Source organism: Megascapheus bottae, chromosome 14, assembly GCF_031878675.1.
Source record: "Megascapheus bottae isolate mThoBot1 chromosome 14, mThoBot2.hap1, whole genome shotgun sequence".
NCBI classification, from domain to species: Eukaryota; Metazoa; Chordata; class Mammalia; order Rodentia; family Geomyidae; genus Megascapheus; species Megascapheus bottae.
The window spans coordinates 43,533,032-43,547,643 of record NC_143522.1 but is presented as its reverse complement, the minus strand read 5'-3'; the positions used below and the strand labels follow the sequence as shown (position 1 = coordinate 43,547,643).

Below are 14,612 nucleotides of genomic sequence, written 5' to 3'. Positions count from 1 at the left end.
AGCTAAATTCTCATTTGAATAGCTGGAAGCAAGCAGGTTTGGGTTCTTGGGGTTAGCTCTCCACCGACGACTAGCCATGACCTCCGGATTCGTCAAAATTATTCCACCGAGGTGGAGGCTGCTGTCAACCGCCTGTCAGCTTGCATTTGATGGCCTCCTCCACCTCCCTCTCTCTGGGCCACTTTTCCGATGGCGACGATGTGGCCCTGGGTGGCATGAGCCTCTTCTTCGGGTGGAGGAGAGGCGGAGGGCGCCCACCGCCTTCTGAAGACGCAGAACCAGCGTTTCACCTGAGCCTCTCCCCCCAGCCACTGGGCAACTTCCTCGCTAACCACCCTGTAGCCCTTTCCAAGCCATGAACCAAGTGAAACAAAGCTTTTTGCGGGAAAAATAAAAAATAAAAGAAGATCACCACACCTGTTGGTCACCATGGCTCAGGCCTGTAATCCTAGCTACTCAGGAGGCTGAGATCTGAGGATCAAGGTTCAAAGCCAGCTTGGGCACAAAAGGACCTTGTTATCTGATATATTTTATATGTGCTTAATTGGTTATTTGAAATTGGATAGGGAAGGGGGAAAATCAAGATGAGTGTGGGGGGAGGGAAATGGGGACCATGTCATGAGAAACGGTATCAATGTTTGTGAAGTAATGCACCTTCTGTCTGGTGAATATAATGTAACCCTTCTATTAATTACAATAAAAAAGATGTATGTAGGGATATTCAAATAGGCAACATCAATAGAGCTCATGTGGCAGAAACAATATTTATCAATAGGAAAGTATATGCGATTAATAAATAATACTGGGATAATTGCTTATCTATATGTTAAAGTTACATATCTATATCACAGCATATATGAGATAAATCACAGGTTAAAATCCAATAGTGAAATCCCAATTTTTTTTAAAAAGCTGAGCCATTCAGAGCTCAGAAGGAAAAGTTTAAGGGATTCCATTCCTAAAATAACCAGCAAAAAGTACTGCTAAAGGCATGGCTTAGGTGGTAGAGCACCAGCTCTATAAAACACAAGACTCTGAATTCAAACCAAATACAGTTTTTTAAAGCCATGTAATAAAGCTTAATGAATTAGATTCTAATAAAATGAAATGTTCAATTTATTAAAAGTCACGTTAACTGGGTACCAATGGCTCACATCTCTAATCCTAGCTACTCAGGAGGCTTGAGATCTGAGATCGTGATTCAAAGCCAGCTAGGGAAAGAAATGTCCTGTTATCTCTAACTAACCACTCAAAAACAAGAAATGGTAGTGTGGCTCAAGGGATAGAATGCTTGCCTTGGGCAAAAAGAGGCTTAGGGACAGCACCCAGACCCTGAGTTCAAGCCCCAAGACCAGAAAAAAAAATCACAGTTTATTGTGTTGCTCAATGTTTATATGGATATTCTCATGCAAACCATATTTTGTGTGCCATTTTTAGTTTTCCACCGGAATGAAAATTTCATCCCACGTTCCATGCTTTCTGGGGGCCCTTTCTTGTGCATTTCTCCTCACAGCCCGACCCAGTGCTCGGGCCTCCTCTCCTGTGGGTTATTACAGAGGAGCACCACGTCGGGTGGAGACCCGAGCCTGTCTATTCTTTTCCGCAGCACCTGCTTGGTGAGAGGGCTACAGAGGAATAAAGACCCCTACTCAGCTGATGTTCATCTGCATGGATTTCATTTGGACAGTATGTCAACATTTCTCAAAACTAACGATCTCTAAGCCTATGCATAAACCTGTGGAAATCTGCTAGAGGTAATATAAAGGCTAGCAGGACAAGGCATGATAATTTCCACTATTACCCAGAGAGAATTCACAGAATGGCACCTGCAAACTCAACATAAGCGAGCCTTTTCCTGTTCTATGTAACAAAATACCTTTCTCCCTAAACATATTATATCATAAAGTTACATTTATTGATTCTTCCAAGGTTTTATTGAATCATCTCCATGATTATCCAAAAAACGAAAGACGAAAAAACAGAACACAAAATACACTTTCCCAGGGGAGAAGGGACACGTGCATACTTACACAGTAAACGCATACACAAAAGCCAAACTCAGAAACAAAGTGCATTTTACACTATGTCATACTCTTACTTGGACTATTTCACAGTTTTGCTATACCAGAGTATACCTATTACCAGGTTGATATCATCTCTGAGATATTAAAAAACAAGAGGTTAAAAAAATGGGGTGGCCACTAAGCTGGAAAAGAGAAGGAATGGCTGGAACGCCATAGCTCTTCAGCTCAAAATCCAAGGGCTGTGGGGACAACTGTCCCATGGCTGTTCTCTCATCAAAGGAAAAAACTCCTGCTGGCAGATGGACTGGGGACCTCCTCTTCTGTCAGCTTCTCCCCCCTGTATTCTCCTCCTGGATGTAGTGTTGTCAACCTTGTAAACTTTTCCATGGACCAGTAAAGTGCTTGACTGTGCTCCATTTGAGCTACATTCTGTTTCTAACTTGAAGGCACAGATTGCTGGAGCCATAGTGGTGTTAGTAGAGGGCCTTAAATGTAGGTAGTGAGCCACTGTCACACTACCTGAGCTGAGTCCTTGGAGGCCTTGCTGACCTAAGTGCTGTTCCACAGATAAATGTAGTCAACATAGTTCTCTCATAAGTCACAATCAACCCATCAATAGGATAAAAATCTATGAGATGGGGGTTCCAGTCACTGGAAGAACATTTGAGGGCCCACTCCCAAATACTGATTCCTATTGATGCCTCTGCTTCAATACACCACAGGCTGGACTGGAAAGGATAATCACTTCTTTTCTTTCCTGAGTTGTGGACTTTAGTGATATCTCAACTCTTCTGTTCTTTTAGCAGCACCCACACAAAAAAACACCATGAGGTAGTACCCCAGATAACTGCGGGGAACTGCCCCCCATGCCTGACTGGGTCCTCATCTCACTTCTCTGGGAGATATCCATAATCTAGGCTAGACTTAGGCCAATTGGCAAGAAAATTAACAGGGACAATTAGGATATAAACAGGTGTGTTTTACTGGAAATAAACAGGGTAAGATATTATTATGCTTTTTTAAGATCACCATCCAATAATTGTAAACAGTGGTATCTCTACTAAATTTAAATAAAACCCCATAGGCCTCAAGACCTCTCTGAAAAATAGAGGACACAAATTACAAAAGTTGGGACCTTTCCTACCATTCCTGTGAGACATAACATTATTTGTCACATATGCATTTTGTGTTCTTTTCAATTACACAAAACAAAAAAAAGTGCACTAAAATGGTTTAGAAACACAGTGTGAAACTGCATGGTTAAGATATATCAAACACTTTGGAAGTGTATTTGGATGCTGTGGTTATAGGATATAACTTTTAAGAACTTTAACTTTTTTTTTTTTGGCCAGTCCTGGGCTTGAGCTCTGGGCCTGAGCACTGTCCTTGGACTTTCTCAAGGCTAGAGCTCTACCACTTGAGCCTCAGCACCACTTCCAGCTTTTTTTTTTTCTATGTATGTGGTGCCGAGGAATCGAACCCGGGTCTTCGTGTCTTCGTGCATGCTAGGCAAGCACTCTACCCCTAGGCCAAACTCCTGGCCGAAGAACTTTAACTGTTTTTAATTGTGTTTTTCCCCCTGAAAACCGTTTCCCAGAGCGTGTAAAACTCTGTCACAAATTGGATTCCTTGTTGGTTTGGGAGGAGTGACTGTACCAGTTTCTATACTTAAGAGGTTTTATGAAAATCTTGCGGAAGAACATTCGGAATACTGGAGTCCTAAAGATGATGAAAACCCAGGGATCCACGATGGAAATCACAGACAGAAACCGCAAGGCTCGAAGGTCATCCAGCTCCTCCGGGGCTTGGCTGAGAGCTTTAAATGCTCGGTAGTAAGCTTGACACTGTTTGGAAGAAGCACACGATAGAGATTTCTGGGTAGTGGAAGGTGGGTGGCTGAAGTGAACTCGCTGACTTCACCTACCTTTTGGTGAAAACACAGTAGGCTAGCTTGAAGGCACTCATATTTGGCAGATGTGGCAGCAGCAAAGCTCACTCCTGCAGCTATGCTCCTGGCCTTTTCTGTGCAGCCCTGCAGTGGGCTCGGCCACTCCACTGTAGTGCATTTAAGAGGCCGGACCCAGCTATTCCTTCTACTTACACATTCATTCCCTCCATTATTGCCTTAAAACGACAATAGGAATAATAATAGCCATTGTCTATAGACAGACTATCCAACCAGACATGATTCTAAACCTTTAGAAATGAGCATCATAGCAAGTAACTACATTATTCCCAATGGAAATACAGGCAGACAGTACCTCCCTTCAAGGTCCTCAAATATCAATCCCTTCGGGACGCCTGTTCAAGTGGTGGTTAAGGAGGGTCTGTATTAGACGTGACAATATGGATTAGAAGTCTTTGCTTAATGGTCAACCTAGCGAGTGCTATGATCTAATCAGTTAGGAGTGGCTGCTTTCCTCTGCTAAACCCATCCGTGGCCCTAATCACCTTCCCCTGAAACTTGTGGTGACTTTTCCATTTTGTATCCACAGTGAACTGCAGAGAGTCTTGGACATGGTAGGTAGTGCATATGTGCAGAGCAGTCAGTATGTGATGGCAGAGGCTCTGTGTGAAGCTGTTTTCATCTGTTTGTCTGTTTGAGTGCTGCTCCTGGAGCTTGAACTCAGTTCCTGGTCTTTTTTACTCCAGGCTAGTGCTTTACTATGTGAGCCACAGCTCCACTTCTGGCTTTTTTGGAATTGATTAGAGGTAAGAGTCTCATGAACTTTCCTGCCCAGTGTGGCTTCAAGCCTGGAACCTCAGATTTCAGCCTCCTGAGTAGACAGGAAGACAGGTGTGGTCCACCAATGCCTGGCTGTGTGTGTGTGTGTGTGTGTGTGTGTGTGTGTGTGTGTGTGTGTGATGGAGCTTGAACTCTGGGCCTATGCACTGTCCCTGAGCTCTTCAGCACAAAGCTACCACCCTACCCCTTGAGCCACAGCACCACTTCTCATTTTCTAGTGGTTTATTGGAGATAAGTCTCACAGACTTTAGGGCTCTAGGCTGGCTTTGAACCACTACCCTCAGATCTCAGGCCCCTGAGTAGCTAGTATTACAGGTGTGCCCAGCTTGCTTGGCTTCTTAAGTTGGTTTTAAGAATAAATACTTAATATGAGTTTGTTTTACATGTGCCATGTACTTCTCAATATGGAAAAAGGCAAAATATAATTTGAACAATGTGAAAATGTTTGGTGACTTGGGATCCTGGTAATGGGATCTGAATGATACTTACATAATTAAAACAAGCCATTTTATTTCTATGGGTTTTTTTTTTTTTAGAGCCAGGGCCAGAGTTTGAACTCAGGCTTTTGGACTTGCTTGGCTTACTTGCTCTACTGGTACTTTACCATGCCTCTAGCCCAGCTTTTTGCTGCTTATTTTGGAGATGGAGTCTAGTGGGCCCTTCTGCTAGGAGGCTTTGTACTTCCAGCTTTCAGATTAGAATCTCTTGAGTCACTAGGATTACAAGGATGAGCTACCCGCAGAATTTACATTTACCAATTCTATTTGATCACCTGTTTTCTTTTTTGTTTGTTTGTGGTATGGGGAATTGATAGCATCTCACACATACTAGGCAAATACTCTGCCACCGAGCTATATACCTTTCGTTGTTATCTGTATTTTCAAGTCACTAGATTTGTTGTGAGAAATGGTACATCCTTCACTTTCAAAGTGGCTCAATGTACATAAAGTGTGAGAGGAGAGCCTATGACAGTTTAAGGGTCACTGGGACAATGCTGCTATTGCCCGCTAGGTGGCGACTTGAGAGCACCCCTGCTCGAATCTCTCCATTCTGGTGCCTTCTTTCTAGTTCACTATAACACTCCAGTTATAACCCTCTGCTCCAGCCCTTCGGATTCATTTTAGGTCCTTCCTCAGGGGAAAGGTCATTTGCCTGTTATCCGTTAGATATCGGTAACACCTCTTCGGAAGGAGCATTCCAAGCATTACTCTGGCAGGCCAGACTGGCATGCCCAGGTGAACCGTTTCCATGCAGACAGCGCGTCCTGCACTCTACTGACTCCGTGGGTTCTGACAGACACAGACCAGAGATAGTGTTCATCTGAGGATCCCACTTCACCTCCACATGCACCCTGCCATCCACCTCTGCTCCTCCACCATCTCCCAATACACATGTGACAGCATGCATGGAAGAGTCCTCTAAAGTTCATGTAATAGTCCCTATAGTTCTTCCTTGCTATAAAAAACTGAAAACAATCTATGTTAACATTTTACTCTAGTTCAACACAACTGTGAAGTTCAGCTTGTAAGAATTATGCTCAAGCAGGGAGCTCGCTCAGTGACAGAGAACTGGCTAGCACATGACTCGATCCTCAACACATGGCACAATCCTCAACACTGAAAAAGGAGAGAGAGGGGGGGAGGAGGGAAAGGAGGAGAAGGGAGAGGACAAGGTGAGAAAGGAGAGAGGAAGACGAGGGAAAGGAGGAAGGGAAGAAAAGAGTGGTGGAGAGGCAAGAGAGAAAGGAGAGGAAAAAGGAAAGAAGGAAGGGGAGGGAGGGAAAGAAGGGAGGAGAAAAAGAGACTGAAGGAAAAGGGGAGAAAGGAATGCTAGAAAGGGGAGAAAAGAAGAAAGGAAAGAAGAAAGGATAAAAGAAGAAGGGATGAAGAAGGGAGTGCAGAAGTTAGGAAGGAAGGAAAGAAGGAGGGAAGGAAGGAAGCAAGGAAGGGAAAGAAAAGACAGCAGATAGTTTTTAGCACTGATTTTTACAATTGTTCACGTCTGGATGCAGCCTTATTTTACAACACAAGTCCATGCCTGATGCTAAAACCATATCTTTTCTAGAGATGACAGCTCCTGTGAACAATACTGTCTGCATTGGACAAATGTGAGACGTCACACTGTTTTTAGAAAAGCATTTTCAATTCTATTCTTTCTTTCAATGTTCACAATATTCCATGAATTGTTCAGATCTCCTTAGAGATTCCTTTTACTCTGTTTCACTCTTTTTGCATTCCTTGTGTGAATACTGAAATGCAGGTTTAGATTTCTATGGATGTTTTAGGGCATCCTGGATGAGTGAACTCCACACATATGACAGTGGTCTGGAAATGTTTTATGTTAAGGGCCAGAGAGTAAATAGTTTTTTAATGGGCCAAGAGGCAAAAATTGTGACTATTTGGTAGGCACTAATCTAACAAGAGGAAAAAAAAAAAGTATTTTTAAATTTTTTTTCCTTTCGTTTTGACAGCGGTAAGATTTGAACACAGGGTCTTCTACTTGATAGGGAATTAATTACTCTACCACTTGGGCCATACTCCCAGCCATGTCTCGCCTTAGTTATTTTTCAGATGTGGTGGGAGGGTATTACTTTTTTTATAGTTATTATTTTATTGTAATGTATAGAGAGGTTACAGTTACTTTCATTAGGTAGTAGGTGCATTACTTCTCAAACATTGATACCCCTTGTCATGTTTTTGGCCCCCTTTCCCTCGCCTCACCCCATACTCTTTTGCCCAGTAACCTTAGACTATGATTTTCCTATCTATCTTCCCTCCTAGATGGGATTTCAGTGTATACCACCATTGCCCAGCTTCTTGGCTAACCTTGAAGTCTCACTATTGCTTTGCTGGGACTGTCCCTGAACTGCAATTCTCCCAATCTCCACTCCCTAAGTAGCTTGGATTATAAGCATGCATCACCATGCTCAGACTTTATTTCCACAATTTTCATTGGTGAAACTCAAGATGTAATCATAATAATTGTGTACAATTTTAAGTACATATGTACCATGAAAACTGTTTCTTTTTAAAATTGGATTGATGACAAATATTCATTTGCAAGCACTATTTTAAGAGCCATATAGAAAAAAATAAAAAGCAAGACAGACTTCTGGAACCCCAGAAGTGAAAAACCTTCAAAAATGATAATTCGGTCACCACCACTGTCCCTTTATCCAACTGAAACCTCAGCGAATAGCTTTATGTGCCACTTCCCTGGGCAAGACAGAGGCGGAAGCAGTCGGGAGAGGTTGTGACAATGTCACCGCTCTCCCCACTGCAGCCTCCTGGCCTCCCTGCGCCACCCCTACCTAGACAGCCTCGCCTCCAGCTTTACCCACCAGCGTTTTCCAAAACCAACCCGGTGGAGGCTGTCAGTCGTTCGCCTCCGCAGATCAGAGCCCAGCATCAGGCCTGCCCTCGACAAGACTTCGGAGACGAGCCTCAGGCCGGTTTGTGACACCACTCACGTCGAGGGCAGCGCCCACAGGACACCCACACTGCCAAGGAGGCAGGGAGACCCGGGGCAGAAGACGCCACCCTCCCAGCTCTTGCTTTTCTCACCTTCCCTTTTCTCTGGCTCAGGAAACTGGGTTCTACCCTGGAGCCCTGCGGGGAACCCGATGGGGGATCAGAGCACCCACAAACTCGCCTGGCGCACCCACGCCCGCCCCATCCCTCCCGCCAGCCACCGGAGCGCCGCCCCCAGCACTCACGACGAGAGGCAGGGAGCACATGGTGAAGAGCACGGTGGTGAGGGCCAGCAGCAGGAGGTGATCGAGCTCCTCCAGCGGGTGCGGGGACGCCTTCCGGCGGCCGCCCGTCTGCTCCGCCGGATCCCGGGAGCGCGAAGGCCGCTGCAGACGCCGGTGCATGGTGTAGAGGTTGCGCATGGCGCCCAGATTGCACAGTACGATGGCGAGGACCAGCAGCGCCATGAGGCTGGAGTAGAGCACCGAGTAAGCCCGCACCGACGATGAGCCCTCCTCGGGCATCATCTGGATGAAGCACCAGGTCCCCGGGCAGTACTGCACGAACTTCCCGAAGCCCGCCAAGGGAAGGGAGCAGAAGAGCAGGCAGAAGGCGCTGGCCACGGGCGCCACGAGCGCGCCCCGGCGCGGGGTGATGTGCCTCTGGTAGAAGAAGGGGTGTCCTAGGGAAAGCCAGCACTCCAGCGCCATGGCCAGGAGCTGCAGCGTCGAGGCGAGCCCGAAGAAGGACATGAGGAAGGCGAAGGCTTGGCACAGCCAGTTGCCGGGCGCGGGCGCCAGCCGGGCCAGGGTCTGGTTGTGCGCATAGGCGGCCAGCACCACCGGGCTCAGGAGACACTTGCCCAGCAGGTCGGTGACGGTCAGGCCGCACACCAGCACGTAGAAGACCGAAGGCGGCGAGCGCGGCGGGCAGGACCCCAGCCCCGAGCGCGCCAGCAGCCCCAAAGCCAGCAGGTTGCCCACAAGCCCCGTGCTGAACAGCAGCCAGCCCGTCGTCGCCGAGTAGCCCTCCTCCACCCAGGTGGCGTTGTCACAGCGGTAGGCGGGTGACCTCATGGCCGGTGGCCCGTCGGGCTGGAAGGCAGGGCGCAGCTAGGATAAGGGCCACGGTGCCGGGGCGCGGAGGGCGCCGCGCTCCATCCCGGGCCGCTCCTCGGGAGGAAAGGCTGAGCCGAGGAGGAAGCTCTGCGAGGCCGTAGGGTGCCCCCGACGAGAGGACCAGAGGCGCCTCCTATCTAAACCCCGGTCACTCCCCAGTGCCAGGGCGGGGCGCCAGCCCTGCGCGCAGCCAGCTGTGCAGCGCTCGGAAAGCGCAGAGCAGCGGCAGCTGCAAGCGGGGTTCTGATGAGTGGGGCTCTGTAGAGACAGGCGCACCTTAGTGGCCCGGAGGAGGAAAGAGGGAAAGCAGCCAGGGGCTAAACCCTCAAGATCAAATCCTGCTTCAGAGGGGAGGGAACTGATCGAATGAAGGGGGAAAGGGAAGAGGGGGTCCACAGGCTGGACTCTGAAGATATAGGGAGAGGGGAGGCCCAAAAAAGGCTACTTACCACCCAGTTTTCTGGGCCAAGATAACCAACATTTGCATAACACTTAATGGCTTCTCAGTATCTTCTAGATTGGGGGCATTAACAGGGATCTACATCCTGTAGGTGAGGACATAGAAATGGGGGTGCCTTAGAAACTTAAGTGATCTCCCCAAGATGGCAGATGTAGGCCAGACAGTCTGTTCATAGAGTCCATCTGTCTGTCCATGGCTTCTCTTTCCCAAAGGATGACCAAATAATTTCAGTGTGTGTGTGTGTGTGTGTGTGTGTGTGTGTGTGTGTGTGTGTGTGTGTGTGTGTGTGTTCCAAACAGGAAAAACCAAAAGGTGACTTTTGCCCGGGATACCGTTGACAGTGACTTTATATCAGATAGGCCTGGGATCAAGTCCTGGTTCTAGTACTCTATTGTTTGTATGAGCCTGAGGGACTCAGCACCCATCGGGCAGATTTAGCCTCTAGGAGACAGTTGTATGCCACAACTCTCTCCAGTTGTTTTAGTAGCTGATATCTGCAGGTTTGGGCATGGATTTTGAAGCCAGAAAATAGTAGTAGTCTAGCTGGAGAGCTTTTTCATGCCTCTGCTTTGTGACTACTAGAAAAGATTGCTTCTCTTCTAGCTTTGACTGGGCCACATCAAAAAGACATTTTTCAAATTTTTATTTTGTAATTAGCACTCCATATCCTGGGGCAGAAACTGGTTTTGAATGTGGAATCTGAGTGGAATGATTTGGGGTTAAACTATGGAAGCAAGTCAGTTATGCCTTGGCTTGAAGAGGCTCATTTTTTGGCTGCATGCCTGTTGTGATGGGCAGAGTCAGAGGACCGAACCCTGGGGCCCCAGAGGTGAAAGACTAAAGGATCCAGAGAGGCTGCCTCCAGACTGTGAAGTCTGGCCAGTAACTGAGGCAAGACAGTGGAAAAGAAGCATGCAAGCTTTAGGAGGGGCAGTTCTGAGCTCTACCACTAGCTGCATGACCCTGGGTTAATGACTTAGTGGATCTGAGCGCCTATTCCCTCATCAATGAGATATAGATGGCTGTGAGAATGAGGACAAGGTGAGGTGCTTGGCACAGTTATGGAGTCACAGGAGTTTCTATTGACGGGCACTTGTGCATGGTGGGCACTCTCCAAGCCATCCACAGGCTCAGACGTAATAGAGGCTTTCAATGCAGTTAGTTCCCTAGTCTGCTCTCTCATCACCAGATCCTCACATCTCTGCTCGGATTACAGGCCTGAGTCCATGAGTCATCAGTGCCCAGCTTCATAGAAATATTCTCTACTGCTCGATTTTCAAATAAGGGAAATGAGACACAGAGTGTCTAATAAATTGTTCAGGTTCATATAATTAGTATATGTCGAGTCTCGGGTAGCCTTCAGCTCTTCTGGATTCCTGGAGCCTCTGTTTTGGAGAAAGAGAAGCATGGAGAAGAAAAGAGGGTAAGAGAGAAAGGAAAGAGCCCGGGGCTTCCTTTTATTCATTCCTTCATTTATTCTGAGATGCTAGTGTCTGGGGGCTTACTAAGCAGGTCTCTACCACTTGAGCCATGCCCCAATCCTTTTGTTTGTACTATTGTTACTGACATAGGGTCTTGCTAACTTTGCCTGAGCTGGCCTCAGATACATGTTCCTTCTGCCTCTGCCTCCCCAAGTAGGTGAGATTACAGGTGTGGGCTACAATACCTGGCCCAAGATTTCCTTTATCTGTTCAGAAGTTGGGAGGGACAGCTACTAAAAAGGATCTGAAATGTTCCATACTCCTTTGTGGCTTTTTCTGCTTCCCCCCCCTCCCCAACTACTGTTTGGTCTGGAAAGAATTTCCATTTTTAAGGAGATTAAATCCTCTAGAGATCTAGAGAGTGAGCTGGACTTGACCCAAATCACTTGACCTTCTACAAGCATGTGCTTTATAGTTTTGCTGGTACTTAGGGCCTGAATACTCTCTTAGGATTTTTTTATGCTCAAGGATGACATTCTATTGATTGAGGCATGCCTCCACTTTGGGGATTTTTCTTCTGATTAATTGGAGATAAGAGTCTTTTCTGTCTGAGCTGGCTTCAAACCAAGATCCTCAGATCTCAGCCTCGTCATTACCAAGGAGGAAAGGCATAAGCCACTGATATCTGATTGGCATAACACTTTTAACAACAACAACAACAAAACAGCTTCATCTAAGCAAACATGGTAAAGAAAAACTGGGGAGGACTTTGATTTAGACTGAGGAGGAATTTGATTTGGACTGAGGAGGACTTTGGTTTAGAGTACAGAGAGTGAATAAATGAAGAGTAGAATTGTTCTGGGAAGTGAGACACTGTTATCTGCATATATCTTATAAGCTTCATCTGTACTTTTTGTTTTGTTTTGTTCTTTGGAAAAGGCATTTAGCATGAACAATCACCAACCTCACTAATATCTTGTAATTTTGCCTCTCTGGGAATTTGAAAATACAATTTATCTAATCTACGCTTTTATATCAGCATGTGCTTGTCAAAGTTCATTTTGCATATCTGGCAAGTCTTGTGAGACATTGTGAGTGGGGACGGCTTTGATTATGGCAGAGTACAAGTTCCACAGGAAAAAAACGATGCCCAGTTACACATGTGGTACAGCAGAGAGTGAGAAAGAAACGCTGGTTTAAGGGAAGAATTGAGTGAGGTGCCATGCCTTGGAAGACACCCATTTGGGCAACAAGACCTATGATTGTTCCAATCATGTTTGCTGATCTTGTTGGGCACAGTCCAATAGTTGAATGGCTTAGTCATGTGGCAGAGACTAATCCTCTACCAGATCCATTTTCTCTTCTTTAGGCAGGCATGTGAAAACTACCTTTTCCTGCCTGTATGACTCATCACACAGCTGATTCTAGCCTCCTACATATTGTCTCCATTTGTTCCTTTTTCCATCTTCCCACTATCCACAGAACATCTGAGATCCTAGAAGAGGACACATTGAAACACAGAAAGACTTCAAATCTCACAACAGCCATGTAGACAAGCAGAAAATGCCAGTCTTTAGTTAACACTCACCACCTGGAATAAAGCTGAAGCTGTGTTGGAAAAGAAGAAAGGGAAGAAAGGGGGACAGTCAGCAGAACCTGCCAATCTCTGTAATAATAGTTCACATGTTGCAAAGCGAGGGGGGAAATAAGGACTGGATTTGGCCTCAGGAAGTCACTGATAACCTTTAAGAGTCCATAGTAGGGGAATTATCAGATTGCAGAAGATGGAGTTTACGTGTGCCTTGAATCACTGGAGTCTGCCTTGTAAATCTGGGTATAAAAGAAGTCTGAGAGGCAGAGGGGCCAAGATAAAGCTTTTTTCCAATGGAATAAAAAGTGTTCAAGTTTTGATGGATGACCAAAGCAAACCAGTTGGGAAAGAGAACAAGATGCTAGAAGAAAAAAGAAATGACCAAAGAAGGATGACTTGAGGATTCGGATGGATCACAGTGATGAGTGAACCCTACAAAGAAAAGAAAGCTCTCCACCTATAACAGGAAAGAATACATAGTATGAAAGTTCCTGTGGTCCGCTTCTTTAATGAGTGAGAATACATGTCTCTTCAGTTTAGTCATTCGAGTTTCATAAAGGACAATTTAGGTGTGTTTTGCTTTTTGTTGTTGTTGTTGTTGTTGTTTTGGGGGTTATTTTTTGCTGGGCTTGAAATCAGGGCCTGGGCACTCTCTTTGGACACTTTTTGCCCAAGGCCGGTGCTCTGCCACTTGAGCCACAGCAACACTTTCAGCTTTTTCTGAGTATGTGGTACTGAATCGAACCACTAGGCTACGCACTGAGCCCCGCAGAGGACAATCTATAGGCATGACATTTAACCAAACAGCTGCGTTTAAGATTATAAGCATGGTAAAGGAATACTGGAGTGGACATTGATTTTGAAGCTTCGAAATGAGTTAAACTGACAGGACTCCATTAGTCCTTTTGCCAAATAGCACTGGAGATAGAGCTATGAACCTGGACGATCTGATTCTTATCTACATAAAATGGGGAGAGATGGTCATTGAAAACAATGACAGTGAAACAAGGAGAATGAAGAGGTGAGTGAGTCTTGGAAGGAATGCCAGGGGTATAAAGAATTAGAAAAATAATGGGCTAGCCATTGTGGAGCAGGCCCCGTGGCTATGAGGTAACTGGTGGAGAGTGGGGGGGGGGGAGGGGGAAGAGGTGACTAGCAAAAAATGACAGCATGTGAAGCTAGCAGGACTTTGTTGTTGTCCCTCTCTGTGGGTCATTTACTCTCTCATCATCCACACTGCCATGCCAACGCAAGAATGGAGGCGTGTTTCTGGATTTTTTACCTATACAGTCACATTGTGGAAGAATGGTCTGAATTAATGAAAATGTTTACAACAGACCTTTTTTTTCTGGTGTTGAGACTTGAACTCTGGGCTAGGCACTATCCCTGAGCTCCTTTTGCTCAAGGCTTTCTCTGTGATTTAATTGGAGATAAGAGGAGCACAGACTTGCCTGCCTGGCCTGGCTTCAAACTGCCAACCTCAGAGTTCAGCCTCCTGAGTAACTAGGATTACAGGCATGAGCCACTGGTCCCGGCTTATCACAAACTTTTAAAGAGGCCATTCATTTTATTATTTTTGTGTAGCTGCTTTAAGAGAAAAAGAACAGTAGACATGAACTCTTCAGTAGAAAACTCTGAGTTACTGCAACATAAAATGAACATATACTAAAGAAGAGATTTCATTAGAAGATTCAAACTTTCAATAGCCCACCCCCGCCTGACTTCTAGGGCAGAGGGAGGACCCAGAGTGGAGTTGAACGCCAAAAAATAACAATTTCATTA

At 45.9% G+C, this 14,612-nt stretch overlaps 1 protein-coding gene across 1 annotated transcript; it reads right to left on the bottom strand.

The window, feature by feature from the left end:
* Window positions 1-2,020: 2,020 nt before the first annotated feature.
* Ptgdr (prostaglandin D2 receptor) lies at window positions 2,021-9,316 on the bottom strand. Its single transcript, XM_090345456.1, has 2 exons — window positions 8,486-9,316; window positions 2,021-3,868 (listed from the first exon to the last, which is right to left on the bottom strand). Exons 1-2 carry the CDS (start codon window positions 9,314-9,316, stop codon window positions 3,638-3,640), a joined length of 1,062 nt encoding a protein of 353 aa, XP_090201582.1. The 3' UTR covers window positions 2,021-3,637.
* Window positions 9,317-14,612: the final 5,296 nt, after the last annotated feature.